General features: G+C 40.2%; 2 protein-coding genes across 18 annotated transcripts in view; both read right to left on the bottom strand.

Annotated features, from left to right (window-relative positions):
• The window catches only part of neo1a (neogenin 1a), a 629,602-nt gene that overhangs the window by 379,312 nt on the left and 233,564 nt on the right, over window positions 1-16,726 (bottom strand). The gene's annotated exons all lie outside the window — the stretch shown is intronic.
• Window positions 1-16,726, bottom strand: part of znf609b (zinc finger protein 609b) — an 85,234-nt gene that overhangs the window by 11,858 nt on the left and 56,650 nt on the right. For 4 of the 7 annotated variants that reach the window (XM_046033340.1, XM_046033339.1, XM_046033337.1 and 1 more), the window contains exons 3-4: window positions 12,081-12,306; window positions 618-705 (exon numbers count right to left, since the gene is read on the bottom strand). In XM_046033340.1, coding sequence (XP_045889296.1) covers window positions 618-705; window positions 12,081-12,306 — 314 coding nt within the window. The other 3 variants (XM_046033343.1, XM_046033342.1, XM_046033344.1) reach the window with 3 other exon arrangements.

The following is a 16,726-nucleotide window of genomic DNA, read 5'->3' on the forward strand; positions in this document are numbered from 1 at the left end:
TTACAAATGCAAATACCCAGAAATTGCAAACACTTTAAGATACTGCCCACATAACACTGATCTAAGAAATTGCAGCCTTTGTGGTAGAGAATGTTATATAGTGTTGAGGAAAAGCTATTATACTAATAATTGGATTCTGCAATCTGGCTTGTTAGAGTAGCTTTCTGTTTCCACTACTACCTCCTACACACCAACCGTTTACAAATGAATCCTGTTTCCTCAGACTCGAAATAAAGACTAACATGGACTTGGAAGGTCTAATGCACCCAGGCAAGTTGGTGCATGAGACCATATGTTCCTGAGCTGATGGTACTATAGCAGATTTATATCATAGAATATGAAAAGGTTAAGAGACCAAGTACAGCTTAGATACTAAGAATGCATCAATGATTCATGGCAATCCTGTTTTCCATGTTTGACAGCAAATTACTTGTAAAGTGCAGATGCTATGCAAAGTCAGTGCATGTAACTTTAGTTTTAACACCACCAAACAAGGGACGTAATATTAATAGAAAAGGTGCCGATTAGATGATACATAAGTATCACATATGTAAATATCACTTTTTCACCTGCTTTCTCCTGCTGAAATGAAAACTGAACAGGGCAATGCTCCTTACCTGGGGGGAGCCCAATCATGCCGTGTACAGTCCAATAGGGTGCCCACATATGTCTTGTTTCTCCAAGTAACATTGACGACCAGCATGCCTGTGAGACAAGGAAAATGTTTTACAGTGAGATTCAAATATAACTTTCTGCACTGTGCTTCGTGGCTGCTACATCAATTTGTTGATCTTTGATAAATGATGTCATATGCAAGCCAATAATACAAGTCAAAGATCCTTATTTATCTTCTTCACACAGTAACTTATATCTTGTAAATGACTTGGAACAAACTCAACTTCAGTCAGTATGGTAGAACCTGTATAAGATACTGGTAGAAGGTCTCACTAAGAATCACACTGAAGTTACTGGGGAATACTCTGAATACCCTTTGCATTTAAATAAGCCATCTCCCAGTGCAGGAAATTTCCCTGAAGGAGAATTCTTTGAAGGCATTTTTTTTGTTGCAGTCCTCTATCTCAGCCCAGAAATTCACTCTACCTTGGGGAGAATATGGATCTACTACTACAGCTTCTTAAAAAAAACAAGCAACAAGCTCCTGGGTTAAACCAATTCACTGTGAAGGGTTCAGTTTGACAGACTGTAACGGAGTGTGCAAGCGAAGCTCCTTGACTTCACTGGTATTGCTGCAATCTGTCACACTTAGACGCTTCTGTGTTGCCATTTGGCTGTGTGAATTTGGTAGCACTTGGTGTGAGCTACACAATCTGACCTGTGCAGAGTGTGATACCTGACCTTGCATTTAAAACCTAAAATTAGTTCCAGAAGATCACACGACACTCTATGTATGTTTCTCCTTAAGAAAACAAATACTGTTCATCTGGCAACAGCTCACACGTCATGAAAATGTCACAAATATACATATTTGCACAAAATTACAAAGCTAAAAATCTATCATTTGGACATTTAACTGCAGTAAATACCTATTAATGCAAAAGAAACACAGCATAGAGTGGCTGCTGTTGAAGGACATTTTAAATGGACAGGAGGTAGAGGAAGATGAATGATAATTTGCAGCTATTGCTTGTAAATTCAGAAGTAAATCATCAACCAAACAGCTTCAGAGGATTAGGATCAACGACCGTGCACAAAAACATTCTGAATTTATTGCCCCCACCAACCCCCACACTCACCGGTGGTGACCTCAGCTTGCCATTTCAGCACTGCAGAGAAACTGGAGGCTGCAGTGAGCTAACTTATCTAATGGCACAGGAATGCTGGCTGGCAGCTTCCGTCCCTCCAAGCATTTTATTAGCTTAGGAAACCTCTCTTGCTCACCCCATTTTCCCCTCTCTCCTTCACCCTCACCCTCATTTCCTCTTTTCAATGGTATAACCATCCCCGGCTTACAATCGTTTTCCCTCCCACACACAAGTCACAGTTCAGACCTCATTTTTCTCTTGCTGCCTCTGGCATAAAGCAGCGAGTGTATAAGGCATTTATATATGTTTACAGGAACCTGCTGACAATTGGCCACAAGTCTCTTCCTTCACCCTATGGCATGAAAACATGAGTACTTGGTCAAGGCTAGGCCCAACTGCAAATGACATTTGTGTGTGAGCAGGCTAGTGGAGAGGTTCTCGAGTTCAGATTTCTGTCACATTAAAAGAACACAGACCTTTTCTAAAATGCCTTCAACAGCCCCCCCAAGCTCTCCAAACACTCCCTACACAAAATGGCTCTGGCAGCTGGTTGTGGCAGGATGTAAATCAAGGAGGGGCAAATGAATGACTAGTCTTTCATGATGTGCAGGATATAGTCTTCCCTGCGTTCTCTAGCAAGGGGTTTGGAAATGATACCACAAGTTGTTAGTAGTCTTTAATTATTTTAAATTACCATTCAGTCTTTATGTTGGACTGTCTCCTCACTTCAGTAGCCGTGACAATGAATAAGCATGGATGGAATTTAAGTGTTGCTGTTGCCCTTACATATCAAAACTGTCTCAAAGAAATAGCTGAGCATTTGTTGTTTGTTTTTTTTAAAAGAGTTATAAAGGATTTATACCGTTCATATTTTTTAAACATTTGGCATAAGATAATATGCTGCATAGAGAAGCTTCATATTTAACAAAACAATTTCCCAAACTTCCTTAAGGATCTCAATTTTTATACTCGAGTACATGTAAGTTAATTTCTTTCACACAGACTGTGTGTAGATTACAAAAAGCACATGTTAAAAATGCTTGTCTTCTGAAATTATTCCAAGAGAAATGACAAAATATGTAAAAGTTGGTATTTTAACCCAAGTTTACATTGATACAGCTTTGGGTCATCCTGAATATACAGCTGTTAACTCAGCACATCTAGATTTTTGGATTTCCTATAATTCTTCCCACAGAAATCTGCTCAGACAAGCTGAATAAGGACTATCTCAAAAACCATCTTCAAGCTACTGCAAACGTTTTTTTTGTTTTGTTTTGTTTTGTTTTTTTAAACGTGACTCAGGTCTGGCCTTTAGCTCAGTTATCAAGGACTTTTCACATTCTTGTTCTCCATAGTGAAATGCCATAGTGTATTTGGCTGAGTGATTTGGATCCCTGTCCTGTTGGAATATAAATCTTTTCCGCAATCTATTACTCTGCATATCACTCAACCACTTCTCTCAAGTGTCTGCCAGTGAAAAGCAGCACACAGTGTAGGGTTGAAAACTGAGCATTTACACAAAAATATATTGTTGATGGATTGACCAGAAATAATATGCCATCAGTGGAAAAAGGTGAGTGAACCCCACAATCGTTAAACACCCTATAAAATGTAATTAATATATTTGGATAAAACTACTGGATAAAAATACTTTGGATTTATTAACATAGAATAGGGTAGCCATATGAAATATAATGCAAAAGTTTAGGGAAAATGTGTAACTACTGCTACTGGACATAGGCATTCTCCATCACAAAGAAATATGCAACAGAAAACCCTGTTAAACTTATTATAAGCCAATACCTCAACTTTCACTCAATCAGTTTCTTTGCTTCAAGGCCAGCTCGGCTCAGTTTGTAGGCTAAGAGTGGTGTCCTTCTGGCCACCCTCCCATGTTGAAGCCAAGGAACTCTGTAATCCTGTTAGACTGGTCCTTGGCTTCTGGGTCACCTCAGATCTCTGCTATATTTTCTGTGAATGCTAATAAAGGAGTTCCTTGGGCGTTATGTGGGACATCTCAAGGACATTCAAAGAAATGTGGATTTTAACTCAAATAGGAATGGTTGGCAAAAAGACATGGTTACTAACTCAGAATGTTGCAGCACTTCATGTTTAATTAATTTGAAAATGGCAAGTAAAATGTATGCTGTTAAAGGCTTTCAGTGTGGATATGCTGTACAGAAACTGAAAATGACAGACCAAGACCATCATATGATATTCCTCATCTTGGGGACAGATTAAAAGTTTTTTTTTAATTTTAATTTTTTATTTTTTTTACAGCTGACACCACGAGGTTACATCAGAACTCTGAGATTCAATTTCCAAGCCACCTAGACTCTGACAGGTCTGAGGTAAACACAGCCTGGATTATTCTTAACTGGTAGAAATAATCCCAATATTTTACATAATTATTGCAATACTGTAATTTCTACTTAATTCTTTGATTAAATCTTGCTGATTATTTTGTGGAAAACATCAGTTCATCCCTACTGCACAAATAAGTAGACTTATTTTCTTATCAAAAATGTACATTGTTCAGTAGCTCTGCATTACGCAAATTATTGTGTTGATGCTGACTTTAACAATCCACATCCATCGGGCTGCTTGTGGAAAAAAAAAAAGCAGTGTGTGGTAGAACCCGTTTAAATAATTATTAATAACAGCTCTAGGTTAATGAAAACTGGCTTCTAAATTGTTTCTATGCAGAAACACATTGTACACATTGTAAACACATTGTTTTGACTGGACTACTTAATAAAGTCTCTTGACAAGGTGGGAATCTAAATCATAAATGCCAGTATCATAAAAATATGCTCAAGGGTATGCAAAAAAGATTAAGATCAAGTTTCAATGCAGAAAGCCATTTGAATTTATCTCTTTTTATCACTTTCATCCAGGGACAAAGATATCAACGCTAAGTCTGTCTAAACATGGAAAGCCCTTGACAGAATAACCCAAATAAATGTCCCTGTGCCAGATAGCAAACTGCACAAGAAACGGTCTTTTCCTGCATGATCATTTGTTTACACACAGGGAGTTATATATCAGTGTTTGTGTGAGCCATGATCTCTCTCTTTACTGACTGGATTTTGGGGTAGAAACAGACTGATATGAGTGATTTGGAGCAAATCCAGCCATCCCTTGTATCTGCCTTATTAGGGTCACTCATGACAGCTGAGTGGAGCCCACATTACTGAGAGGAATTGACCTGTAATTTTACCACTAATTTCCTTTCAATGCTGTTAAACAACAAATGGCAGCCTTTCCTATGCACTAAACTACACAGCGTAATATAGGATTACTAGAACAAGCGGGTAATGTGAGGGGACAAATTAAGTCAAGGGAAGGTTGTCTGCTGCATGGGTGACTGCCCCCTCTGGCCCTAAACTCCCCTCCTCCCACTCTTAACACATTTCATTAGGTTCCAGTGGGGCCAAAATATCAAGTCCTCTGCTGCTTGTGAGGGCCATGGGTTCATTGGCTGACCTCTGCTGTGCTACAACTCAACAGGAATCCAGTGGGGTTAATGACATTTTCACTGACTGACCTTGTCAAAATACTTTTGTTATTTTTGATAATAGAAGAGAACTTCTATGTAATTGGATGTGACATTATATGACTGTTCTGAGTGTGACATTATATGATTGTTCTTGCAAATATCAAATCAAAGGTTTCTATTTGTCTTTAAATGTGTTTAAGAGACGGATTAAAACAAGGCAAGACTTGATTAAAAGAAAATAATTGTGTGAACAATTACCAGCACCTGCAATTATCACCTTTTGTACAAAGTCAGATACTACAGCAACAGACAGATTTTACAGCTGTCTTTGTATCCTTGCTAGAAAATATGCTATTTTCTCATCACCATTTTCTCTGCCCCAAAAGCCCCACTCATCAGGATTGCATGTAGACAAGAAAGAGAGAACAATGAGAAAAATAGTGTCAGTATTCATCACGGGGAAAAGATAAAAGATAGCCGGGTGCTGCCATGAGCAATAACTGTAACGTTGATAAATGAAGCGTTTGAGCATTCAAGTGTCTGAGCATGTTTCCAACAACCCATTTTAAGAGTGTTTCTGCACTCATGGTGCATAAAATGAAGCCGAGCTTGTCCGGCTATGTCAGTGTCAGAATACAAAGTCCTGAGATTGACCTTATCTTAAATCCTACACAGACAGGAATTTAGGACGAATTGTATGAGTCACACACAGCAATGGAGATGCTAGTTGTATAGTCGAATTAGGGCTGCACAATTTGGAGAAAAAGTCATATTGCGATTATTGTGGACAATATTGCAATTCGATTATAATGGAACAAATGGTACTCTGAGTCTAGTTGCTTGATTATCAAGGAAAATGCACAAAATACTGATATTTTGAAATGTGTATTTCTCAACTTGAACAAAGTTAAACGATAAACAATAACTTTAGTAAAACAGATGTAAAACTGACCAAAGGGTTGCTCTCCGGAGGAGATAGCTAGAAGGAGCAAATATTGGCACAATGGCATCATGGATCTACATCTGCATCTGTCCACTGCAGAGGCTCTATCCACAACCTGGAGTGTAAATGAGTGTATTAGTATAATATAACATTAAATAAGGAGTATAATGTTCCGTTAATAGTATACCGTTAGTATAACGTTAGAATATTATTTACTATATTCATTATACTTTCATATAATAGAATTCTATTTTACCACTAGTTGAATATTAAATTCAGTTACAGCTGTTTCACTTATGTGGATTGTTTATTTATTAAATCCTTGTGCAAGCAAAATTACCTATATTGGTCTCTAATTTGTTAATACTAAAGTATTAACTTTTCAAAAATCAGATTGTTCAAAATTTGAAAATTTGCTGTTGCACGTCAAACATTTTATAATATCCCACCCCATCCAGATGGCGATTGGTCGGATGACGAGAAGTGACGGACATCGGCTTTATGAAAATTTGAAAAACAAAAGGCAGCGATACGGCTAACGTTAAATGGCCAGCGAGCCAGAGCCAAAGCTTCTTTATCTTCTCCCTGTTTTCTTCTGTCTTACCGCTTTAGCTGCCGACGACACGTCCACCTTCTCAAATATTAGGATTTGCTGTTTTTCTCGTGGGATAGTAAACTGAATATCTTTAGACTGTTCGTTGGACAAAACAAACAAAATTTCAAAATGTCACTTTTGGTAGTCTGCCATCAGCTTCATTTGAACATCCTGTTATAACCACCACAACTGGCAGACTTCCATGGCATTGTTATATCCACCATTCTGTCTGTTCTGATCTATGACTAAGCAAATACTTAGAGATCCTAAATCTATTCCCCAAATGCCCTTCTTGGAGCACTATCTGCAGGTAATCTACTAGAAAGGAGGACACATTGTGAAGAAAGGTAGCGCGAGGAAACAATGCCAGTAAATAGGTATAGTGCATTTTTTTGGCCCGCGCAAATGAAGAGGATGTGACGTTTGGTTGTTTGAACTGGACAGAGCAATCGGCTCTCAATCAGATCTCAATGTGGACAAAGGAGACACATTAATACTAGCTGTAAATGTAATCAGGTTAAAATTAGTCAAAGCAGAGTTGTAAATTGTATTACAAGTAAAGACACTGATAAACATGCCATAAAAAATTCTTCGTAATAATAAAGTAAAGGTTTTCCAGTGACCAGCAAATGAAAAAAGGGTATTGTTGATGATTTTGTGTTGGACTTTAGAGCATTCAAGTGAGCCCTATCTGAAATGTTCAGGCCACATTCCGGTTCATAAGAGGTAAAAGTGCGAAGTCACTCTCGCTGACAAGAGTAACAGTCTGTGAGAAGGTCAATTCTCTCATACTACTGAGAGGCAAAGGAAGGGAGCATTAGTATGCCTTCCACATCGTCACAGCATTATGCCGCATGCAGCAGTTTCTCCCTCCACAAAAAAACAAACAAAAAAAACAATCAGTACATGTTTACTCTTACTGTGGGTGTAGATCACAAAACATGTGCAACAAATGTAATGGCCAAAAAAAATTAATATTTGACATCTATACCAACTTTACATGTATTTAGTACTGTAAATCGGTTGTAGTGAAGCAAGGAGCTGTTACCCAAAATGTCATCTGGGTTAATCTACAATCTATTGTTAAAAAACCCTCTGGTGTTTTTTCTTAAAAGATGGTGCTGAGATTAAGAGACAGGTCTGCCAAAGGCACATTACTCAAACTCTTGTTGACGTGTATATAGCAAACATGATATCTTGTGACAACCACTGGCAAAGCCTACAATTCCTCCAGGCATATGATTTACATTTCAAGACCATTTAAGTGCTTGAAAAAAATGCAGTTGTCGGCCAATATGAATAGGAACCAAGTCTCTCTTAGGAAATTTGGGTTCACTCAGGCGCTACCAAGGGACTAAATTTGTTACTAACAAGACAAGCCTCCTCCCTCAAAGAATGGTGAGCCATCCATATCTTAATTTCCTTGCAGAGTATTATTTCAACCACATATTTAGTAATTCTTTACATGGGAGTGTGCATTTTTTTCCCCCTCTGGAAATTGGCCACTTCCACTCTTCCATAGCAAACACTCATGAGGGTAAAGATTGGTTTTGGTAGGGTACAAAGTAAAAACGGCTAAGGATCTGGCAAAAGAAAATCTAAAAATAGAATAAAATAAGAAGACCTATCACTTTTGTTCTTTTCAATTCTGTTAACAGAAGTTGGTCTTCTGTGATTGATTTCTCACTCCATCTTCTTCTTGCTCATTGGCCTGGCAGAGGGTTACAGGCCTCCTGAGGATGCTCACTCTTATTTCAAGGACAGTTTCTATAGCGAGTTCACAGAGACCAGCCACTGCTCGCCTGTGTAAGAACATTTCAATGAGGCCACTGACAGGTGGTCTTCAAAAGAGCAAGGAAGCATAGCTAGCAAGTGAGCTACAGAGTCAAGTGCTCCCTTTATACAATATTCCCCTTCTCAACTCACTGACAGGGTTCAAGAAATAGAGCAAAAAAAACCCACACACCTCTCAAATGTTTATACAGGAATATCCATTTCACACTGGCCTCTCTTCTATTCAGATGCCAAACCCCTTTTAACTCCTGTGCTAAAGCCAATGCTACAGCGACGTAATGTGTTTTGCATAAATAATCCATGAGACAAACATTTTATCACAAACAGCGTGTATTATCTATCTATTAGGGGGCTTAAGAAGCTGTGGACCTGCTTGGGGAATAGCCTGCTGTGCACTGGAGGGTCGTGTGTGTGTGTGTGTGTGTGTGTGTGTGTGTGTGTGTGTGAGAGAGAGGCTGGGGGATGGGGGCTGCACTGGCATGGAGCTGCAGTGTTTGGCCAAAGGGGCCCCCTCTGTGTTCCCTCTACCCTAGAGCAGGAGCCAAGGCGTTCTGGGCTGCGTTTCAAGAGCAATAAACTTCTCCAGCATTTTAGAGATGACATTTGGAGGTATCAGCATGCTAAGGCTGGGAGGGGTTGGCCCATTGCTCTGCCGACATGACCCTGAGAGCTGCCACTGCCTCGTCTGTGCTGAGGGGATTTGTGTCAATGCCGGGCCTTGAAATTCCACGGCTGTGCCCCCCCGCCATCCCCCACTGTCTACGCTTCACTCGCCTCCAGACTGACAGACACAGACTCACTTTCCCTCATCTCATATTATAGCTGTTTGATTGTTATAGTCCTTTACAGGACTAAATGCATCAAATTGCGTTCTTTGTTTTATGGGTTATTTTGTTCATTCAGCAATACACTGTTAAATTAAGGCCACTATTTAAATATTGCCATTATCCAGATTTGGCTGAACAGGTTGCTGTATCTGTGCTCAAATTACACAGGATGAAAAATGTATTCGACCTCATCAGGCAAGATTCTTGTCAGCTCTGATCAAAGGTGTAGCCTCTGTGATGGCATTTTGTAAGGCGTCGCTTGCTTCCTCCTCATCTGTTTCTTTCGGTGGCACTCGGGGAGTCGGGTGAGGCTCAGACAATTACTGAGAGCCTGTTGTTCATTTACTCCCACAAGGCTGAAAGGCGGAGATGATGAAGCAGCTGTTGGTTGGCATGCTAAATGAAACGTGCGCACACACACAGTGCATGCCTAAACAGCTCTGTATGAAACTTGTCATGCAGAGAAGTGGGGGGACTGCTCAACTTCACTGCTAATCAGGATGCCTCTCTTATGTCTTTGGGGCCTCTGTTTGTTCGCTCTTCCCTAGTACTCTGCCTGGATTTGCTTTATTTCCTCATTTGGTTCTCATTCACCCCACAATGAAAAAAAGTCTGCTTTCATAGGTCTCTTAGGGGAAACACAGTAGACTGGCAGTGCAGTTGGAAGTAAGCAGCATCTGGGTCTCTTTCATTTTAAAACTAGCCACTGGGTTGTTAGGGGCTCGTGCCATAAAAATTATATGGGAGGTATACACATCTTTGTGCTGTTTAATGTAGTGTGTAAATTGCAGTACAATGGAGGCTATTGAGAAATGCCTACTTAGAAACTCAGTGCAGATTCAATCTTATATTTTAAGAGCATCGATTACACTGATGACCGTTTATGGCAGCTAAAACTGATAATTACATTTCTGGTAAGGATTCAGTAACACTTCTCTTAACGCACACAGCAATAAACAAGATGTGGTGTCAGACAAATGAGGGCCATTTCATAGTTGTAGTTATCAGATATATCTCATCATCCTTTATCACATGATATTCCACCCTGACGGTCTACCCGATAGAGGTTTTGTCAGAGTATAAAAAAATAAATTCTGCTTCAAAGACAGCAAAGTGAGTTGGTTTTTGGAGACCTGCATGCCTTACATCTACACCTGCCGAGTGCCCCCCTCCCCTCAACACATACCCTCCCCCCTCCCCCCTCCATCATACCACTTTTAAAACCACTCAAAAGATCCCACCAACCCCTTCCCCACTGAGCCAGATAGAGTAGAATCATAAGGAAACACAGCCCCATCAGGCCAAACCACCACCTTTTCTGCCAAAATAGCAGCTCTGAGAGTGAGTGCAGGCAATGGACAGACTTGGACGGGGAAAGGGAAGGGGGCAGGGCGATGGGGAGGGTCAATCACTGTGGGAGGCAGAGAATGAGGGAGCACAAACATAGTACTGGTGGCTCTGAGCCATGTTTGTGTCACTAACAGAAGTAGCCTTGTCTACCCTCCCCCCCTGCCCAAACCCCCTGCCATGCACTCGCTCTCTCCCTGTTTGCTTGGAAACAGAGTCAAGGGGTGACTGGCTGGATGCTTGGTAACAGAAAAGAGCTGCAATAGAGAGGAGAACAGGGGTGAATCAGACACAGCCAAGGGCTCAAGCAAAAATCAAAAAAAAGGGGAGAGGAGGGGAAAAAGCCACTCAATTGCAGGGACTGTGCTTTGGGAATGTTGATGAGGCAGGGACCTTTTTCTGTTCCTCCAAGCGAACCAACAAGCAGCACTGTGGATGTGTGGGCGATTTGTACTCAGCATGCCCGCAGAGCAACTGAGCACGAGCTGCTTTGAAGATTAGGTGTTTGCATTATTTCACATGCACGAAGAAAAACGAGGGCAGTTTTTCAGACCCAGCAGAATCTGATAGTGCTAGCGATACATCTTAAAATTAAATAAGCTGAATGTGGTTTCGATCAAAGGGAGGAAAACAGAGTCTAAGATTTCACTCGAACTGCACTGCAGGAGAAGAGCCAACTCTATTCCCAACTGGCACACTCGCAAAAAAGTGCTTTGTGTTATGAGGCAAGTTGTTGTTGAGAGCAGATATCTCTGTGCAACAAACTCCCGTCTGCGTACTTCCGGGCAAAAAAACCCATAACATATCAAGGCCACTTAAGAACTGCAGGCCAACTACTATTCTTGTTGGCAATATTATGCAGCATGTGTGCTGTTAAATCACATGTTAGAACCAGTTCCTGAGGCAGTCAGTGCATATCCAATTACAATTTAGTTTGCAAAATAAGTTTAGTAATGACAGCAAGATGATAATTTTTTAAAATGACAATGGCTTCACTAAAGCCTTAACAAACCAATACGTCTTTGAAATATTAATGCAAACATCAACGATTGTAGCTTATCCCCCCCCCCCCAAAATCCTAGACTCAGTTGTTTGAGAGGGAGTGGACTGATTTAAAAGCCCCCCCCACTGTAATTCAGTGGCTAAAAAAAAGAAAACAAGACACTGGTTTGCACAAAATGCATTGGAGAAGGAACCTAAACATAGAGTGACTTCCATGAATTTGTTGGTTTTGAATAGAGTCAGAATCAAATTGTGAGATTCCCTAATATTCCCACCCGTTCTAAACAGGATGTTAAGCCACCTCACTTACCATCTTCTGTTTCCTGCCACACAATGCCTTCAAGATTGACACTGGTACCAGGCTCGCAGGGCCCCAAGCACTCAGGTTCAGTAGCCAGGGCCACATCAGATGTGTTCACCGCCACAGAGCGTGTGCGCACCATTATCTGCTCACACGGCGAGGCAATCTCACTGTTTCCTACTGAGGCCAGGAGGTGGAGAGGGGGAGGGGCTGGCGTGGAGACAGGAGATTCCATCTGTGAAGAAAGAAGTCGGGGTTGAGAGAGAGAAACACATGAGACACTTCAGAACCACTGAATAAACACATACAGAGTAGATGTTTAGATACAGTCAATGGACGCCACAATGAGGGGTAGAGTTGAATGTATGGAAGTCATCCTGATATGCCAGTGGCCCTTTAAATCAGTAAAAGAGCAGTGCAGCACTTAGTGGTGTAATATACTACTGTGTCTTTCCTCAACCTTAGAGGTGATTAGCAGGCAGGGAGGGACATGTGAACTGCTTTGACTGCCCCTGTGGAAGGACAGAATTAGTTATGCAGGATTGGTCAAACAATCCCTCCCCCCCAGCTTTCCTCCCTCGCACACAGCCGAGTGAGATCCGTGATACTCACAAGCTGATCACTCATTAATTCCCTCAATTAAAGCGCTAGTTGTGTTAGGGGAGCAGGCTGCTGAGGGTCAGTAATTGATTCCACCTGTGGCAGACACGCTGTGACAGCAATGAAGAGGCAGTGGGGCCTACATGGAAAACAAAAATGAAAAGAACAGGAAGGGAGGAAGATGAGAGCAACTGAGGGGAAGCACGTGAGAGAGAGGGAACTGGAGGTAGAAAAATGTGTAGGTGGAAAAGAGACAGAGAGAGGAAGACTGATGGTGATTTAAGGGCCACAGTGACACCAGGCTTAGGGCTCTTCATTCAAGGCAGACGACATTAAAGCACTCCAAATCATTAGCAATGAACTGCAGGAGGAATTCCACGCAGCCGCCAACACCACACATTTATTAATTGGGCATAAACCACTCAGTGCTCAGGAATATGCTGCCAATGCTGGATCCAATTAGACTTAGAAGACAAAATAACAATTGACACATTGGTTTATAAGCCTCTACACCCTTTAAATAATTGTTCTAATCTACTTACTGCTCCAAATGGAGTATGATGTGGCAACCTAAAACTACTTATCAATCACCATAAATCTACTTATCACTTATCAGCATATATTGAAGTTACTGCTTAATTTTGATCCATCTAGGGATGGAAATGTTGGACTATCTGTCAGTTAGTAGGGCCATTGCTTTGGTACAGACTGATATCTACTACTGGTACAACTTAACAGTCCCCAGAGGATGAATCCCAATGTCTTTACTGATCCCTAGACTTTTCCTCTAGCGGCACCAGCAGGTCAAATACTTATTCCTGAGATCCTGAACTTTATGTTCATGGTTCCCAAACAATGAATCCTACTTTCGATTTGTCCAGTACTTTGGTTTTTGACCAAATACCTGCAAAACAAATGACATTCCCATTCGCTTCAGCTGTACTTAGTATATACAGATGTATTTAGCATTCTATCACGCTAAACTAAGATGGTGAACATGGTGAACATTATACTTGCTAAACATCAGCGTCTTTGCATTGTCATGGTGAGCCTTGCAAGCGTTAGCATTTAAGTCAAAGCACCACCATGTTATAGTATAGCTTTACACAGTCACTAGTATGACTGCAAACATAAAAAAACATTTGTCTTTATTTGCCTTTATATCAGCCAGTAGATCTGGCATACCGTGAGGTGAGAGAGTAGTGGGACTAAGTTTATTTGTTCTACCTTTTTCTTTTTTCATCCTGTCCAGTGTTTTGTAGTTTTATAATAATTGCAATTCAAGTCTAGTATGGAAGTCTAGTAAAGGCTTTCTATAATAACCTACCAAATAAGATTCGAGATTCAAGAAGTTTATTGTTGATATGCACAGTAAAACAAACTGTGGAATATGAATAAGAAAGATTAGCATTTCAAATCTTACTTTTTTATTTTAGTGTTATTCTGATTACATTTTTCCTCAAGGTGAACAAAGTTTTTGATGGAATTTTAATTAACTCTGTTATTTGAGATTCATAAAAATTTTGTGATCGATCAAGATTTATAAAACAAATTATTCAAGAGCAATACTGCCAGGAATTATGCTGTGTGAGACATATCAGATCAATCACAGAATGTGAAATCTTAATCTGTGATGAACTGAGTGGTTTGAAAACCAAACATTAGTCCCTGATGAAATTTAATATTAGCTCAAGACTTGTCATTGCAGAAGCATCATATTTCATGGTTTATAGAAATGAGCGTGGATAGCCCATTTCTCCCCGTGCTCAGAGGAAGAGCAAATTAATGTGTGCAGAGAGTGACAGACAGTGAGGCCTAACGACATCGTAATCACTGTGTGTCAGTTTCTGATGCATGATGTGGCCAAGCTGCAAGCCGGCTGAGTGAATGAGACAGGACAGGTAATCACCCGAGCTGTCAACACACGCTGTTCCTGGGCTTTATGGAGACACAGAGCAGCAGACAAGACCACACAACGGAACCTCCTTCAGAGCGACAGCAAATGGTGAAAGGTGCAAAGGTTTATGCAGAGCCTCTTCTATATTGACTCAACTTCTCAAACTAAAATTGTTTGTGACAATATTTTGGGTATATTTGCAACATACAGGTGACACAATGGCCTAGAAATGGTTAGGATGAGTAGCAGGCTCATATTATTGTATTTACATTATTAATTTCTCCCTTTCTTTTGGCTAGCTGGTAGTAGCTGGTGATTATCAATAAACACAGAGACCCGGGTGTATTTAGTGCTGAAGGTTGCTGACTTTGTTGAGCTACTGTTGATTACTGAGACAGTGCCAAAATCTGTTTACCTACATGTCTTCTGCAGAAACCTGAAAAAGCAGATGACCTCCAAGATTCAAAGTACAAACAACAAAAAATGCCCAAACAAGCCCTTGCCGGCCTGCCAGCCTGCCAGCCTTCAATTTCTTTCCTTTAGCCATTAGGGTTTTCTTTTACACAGACATGTGCACGCATTATATTAAAGAGCGGCCATAGCCAAGACTAAGGCTGCCATTAACGATTATTCATATATCTTATTTTGTCCAACCAACAATCCAATACCCCAAGATATTCAATTTACAATGACAAAACAAAGAAAACCATACTCATATTGGAGAAGCTGCAACCAGATAATTTGACATTTTTGTTTAGTAATGACTGAAATGATGAATCGCATATCAGAATAGTTGTTAGAATAGTTCTAGTATAGCATTAGTATGAGAAGCCTTTTGTTCATCCTAACTCTCCAATTACATTTGTTTAAACACTAAGCTGGGGATTGCCAGGAGAATTTCATTCTATATTCCTGAGGTTAATAGTTTTTATTAATCAAATCATCTTGATGTATTTAACAGCCCTATTTCACATTTTCAGATTGAGTATAACCTTTCCTGGATGAGCTTTTGACTATTTTTTCCACTTAAATCCAAAAATAAAAGACTTACTTTGTTTCAATTGTCACAAATAAAAGTGACAAGCCATCCTAATGTCACTACACAATAAAAAGAACCATTCACATGGTACACACTAAAAGAATAGAATCATAACGATTTACAATGTGCATGAACAGTGGCGCTCTATTTCCAAGTTCTATCAATAGATTGCGTAAACAAAAGGACTTTCACTCTGGGGCTGCAGAATGTAAACCCATACAGTGAAATGCCTGACGTCTTGTCTGGGGTTTCGAAAAACCACCAAACTACACATCTTGTCAGATTACACAAGGCTCTACCCGGTTGCTCAGTCAATGCCAAATTCCATGATTTTTTCCCCCTCTTTTCAAGACTTTACAAACACATTTTGAAATCTCCCCCAGAACCACAATGCCTCAATGTCACGCAAACGTTCTCTAAACTGCAACCCCATGCCAACTCCTTAAAAAAAGCCACACTGGCAAAAATAATGTTTAACTGACTGACAAAAATCCAATGAATCTTGGACTGGTGTAAGGCATACCTCACAATGCTGACAGAGGGGAACTGTGCCTAGATTTCCACACAATAACTCGCCCATGGCAGATAGACGCATGCTGCACTTTTTTACTGGACACAAATTAACTTGATTATTAGAGTTGGGATTAAGAAACTGAGCAAAGAGTTTGGGCAAGGATTACCAAAGGATTACATTGCAGTGTCATACTGAGACACCTGTCTTGGCTGTACTAGTGCGGGTGGTGTGAAGCTAGAATATAGTTGGCCAAATTATGCTTCCAATCTTTTGTTGTACACCACATTTATGTCAGCAATACTAGTGCTTTAACTTGACTCTGGAACCTATGAAATGTTTGAACAGCTATTACTCTACTTACTATTTTACTTGCTCAAATGCAGACGTGTTGGAAAATAAAGTAATGACCATTAATATCACAAACAAAGACCACTGTTTTGTTCACTCTCCTTGAAACTCTCTGAAAACAAGCTTGTTAAGTCATGCATCACAAATATTGAGTAGTGAAAAACAGTGAGAACAATGGAAATCTAAGGGAGCTAAAGATTGTTGTTATCACGGGTCATTCGACAGTAAAAAACCTACAGTAAACCGCTTGACCATTG

This window comes from Micropterus dolomieu, linkage group LG20 (genome assembly GCF_021292245.1).
Source record: "Micropterus dolomieu isolate WLL.071019.BEF.003 ecotype Adirondacks linkage group LG20, ASM2129224v1, whole genome shotgun sequence".
NCBI lineage: Eukaryota > Metazoa > Chordata > Actinopteri > Centrarchiformes > Centrarchidae > Micropterus > Micropterus dolomieu.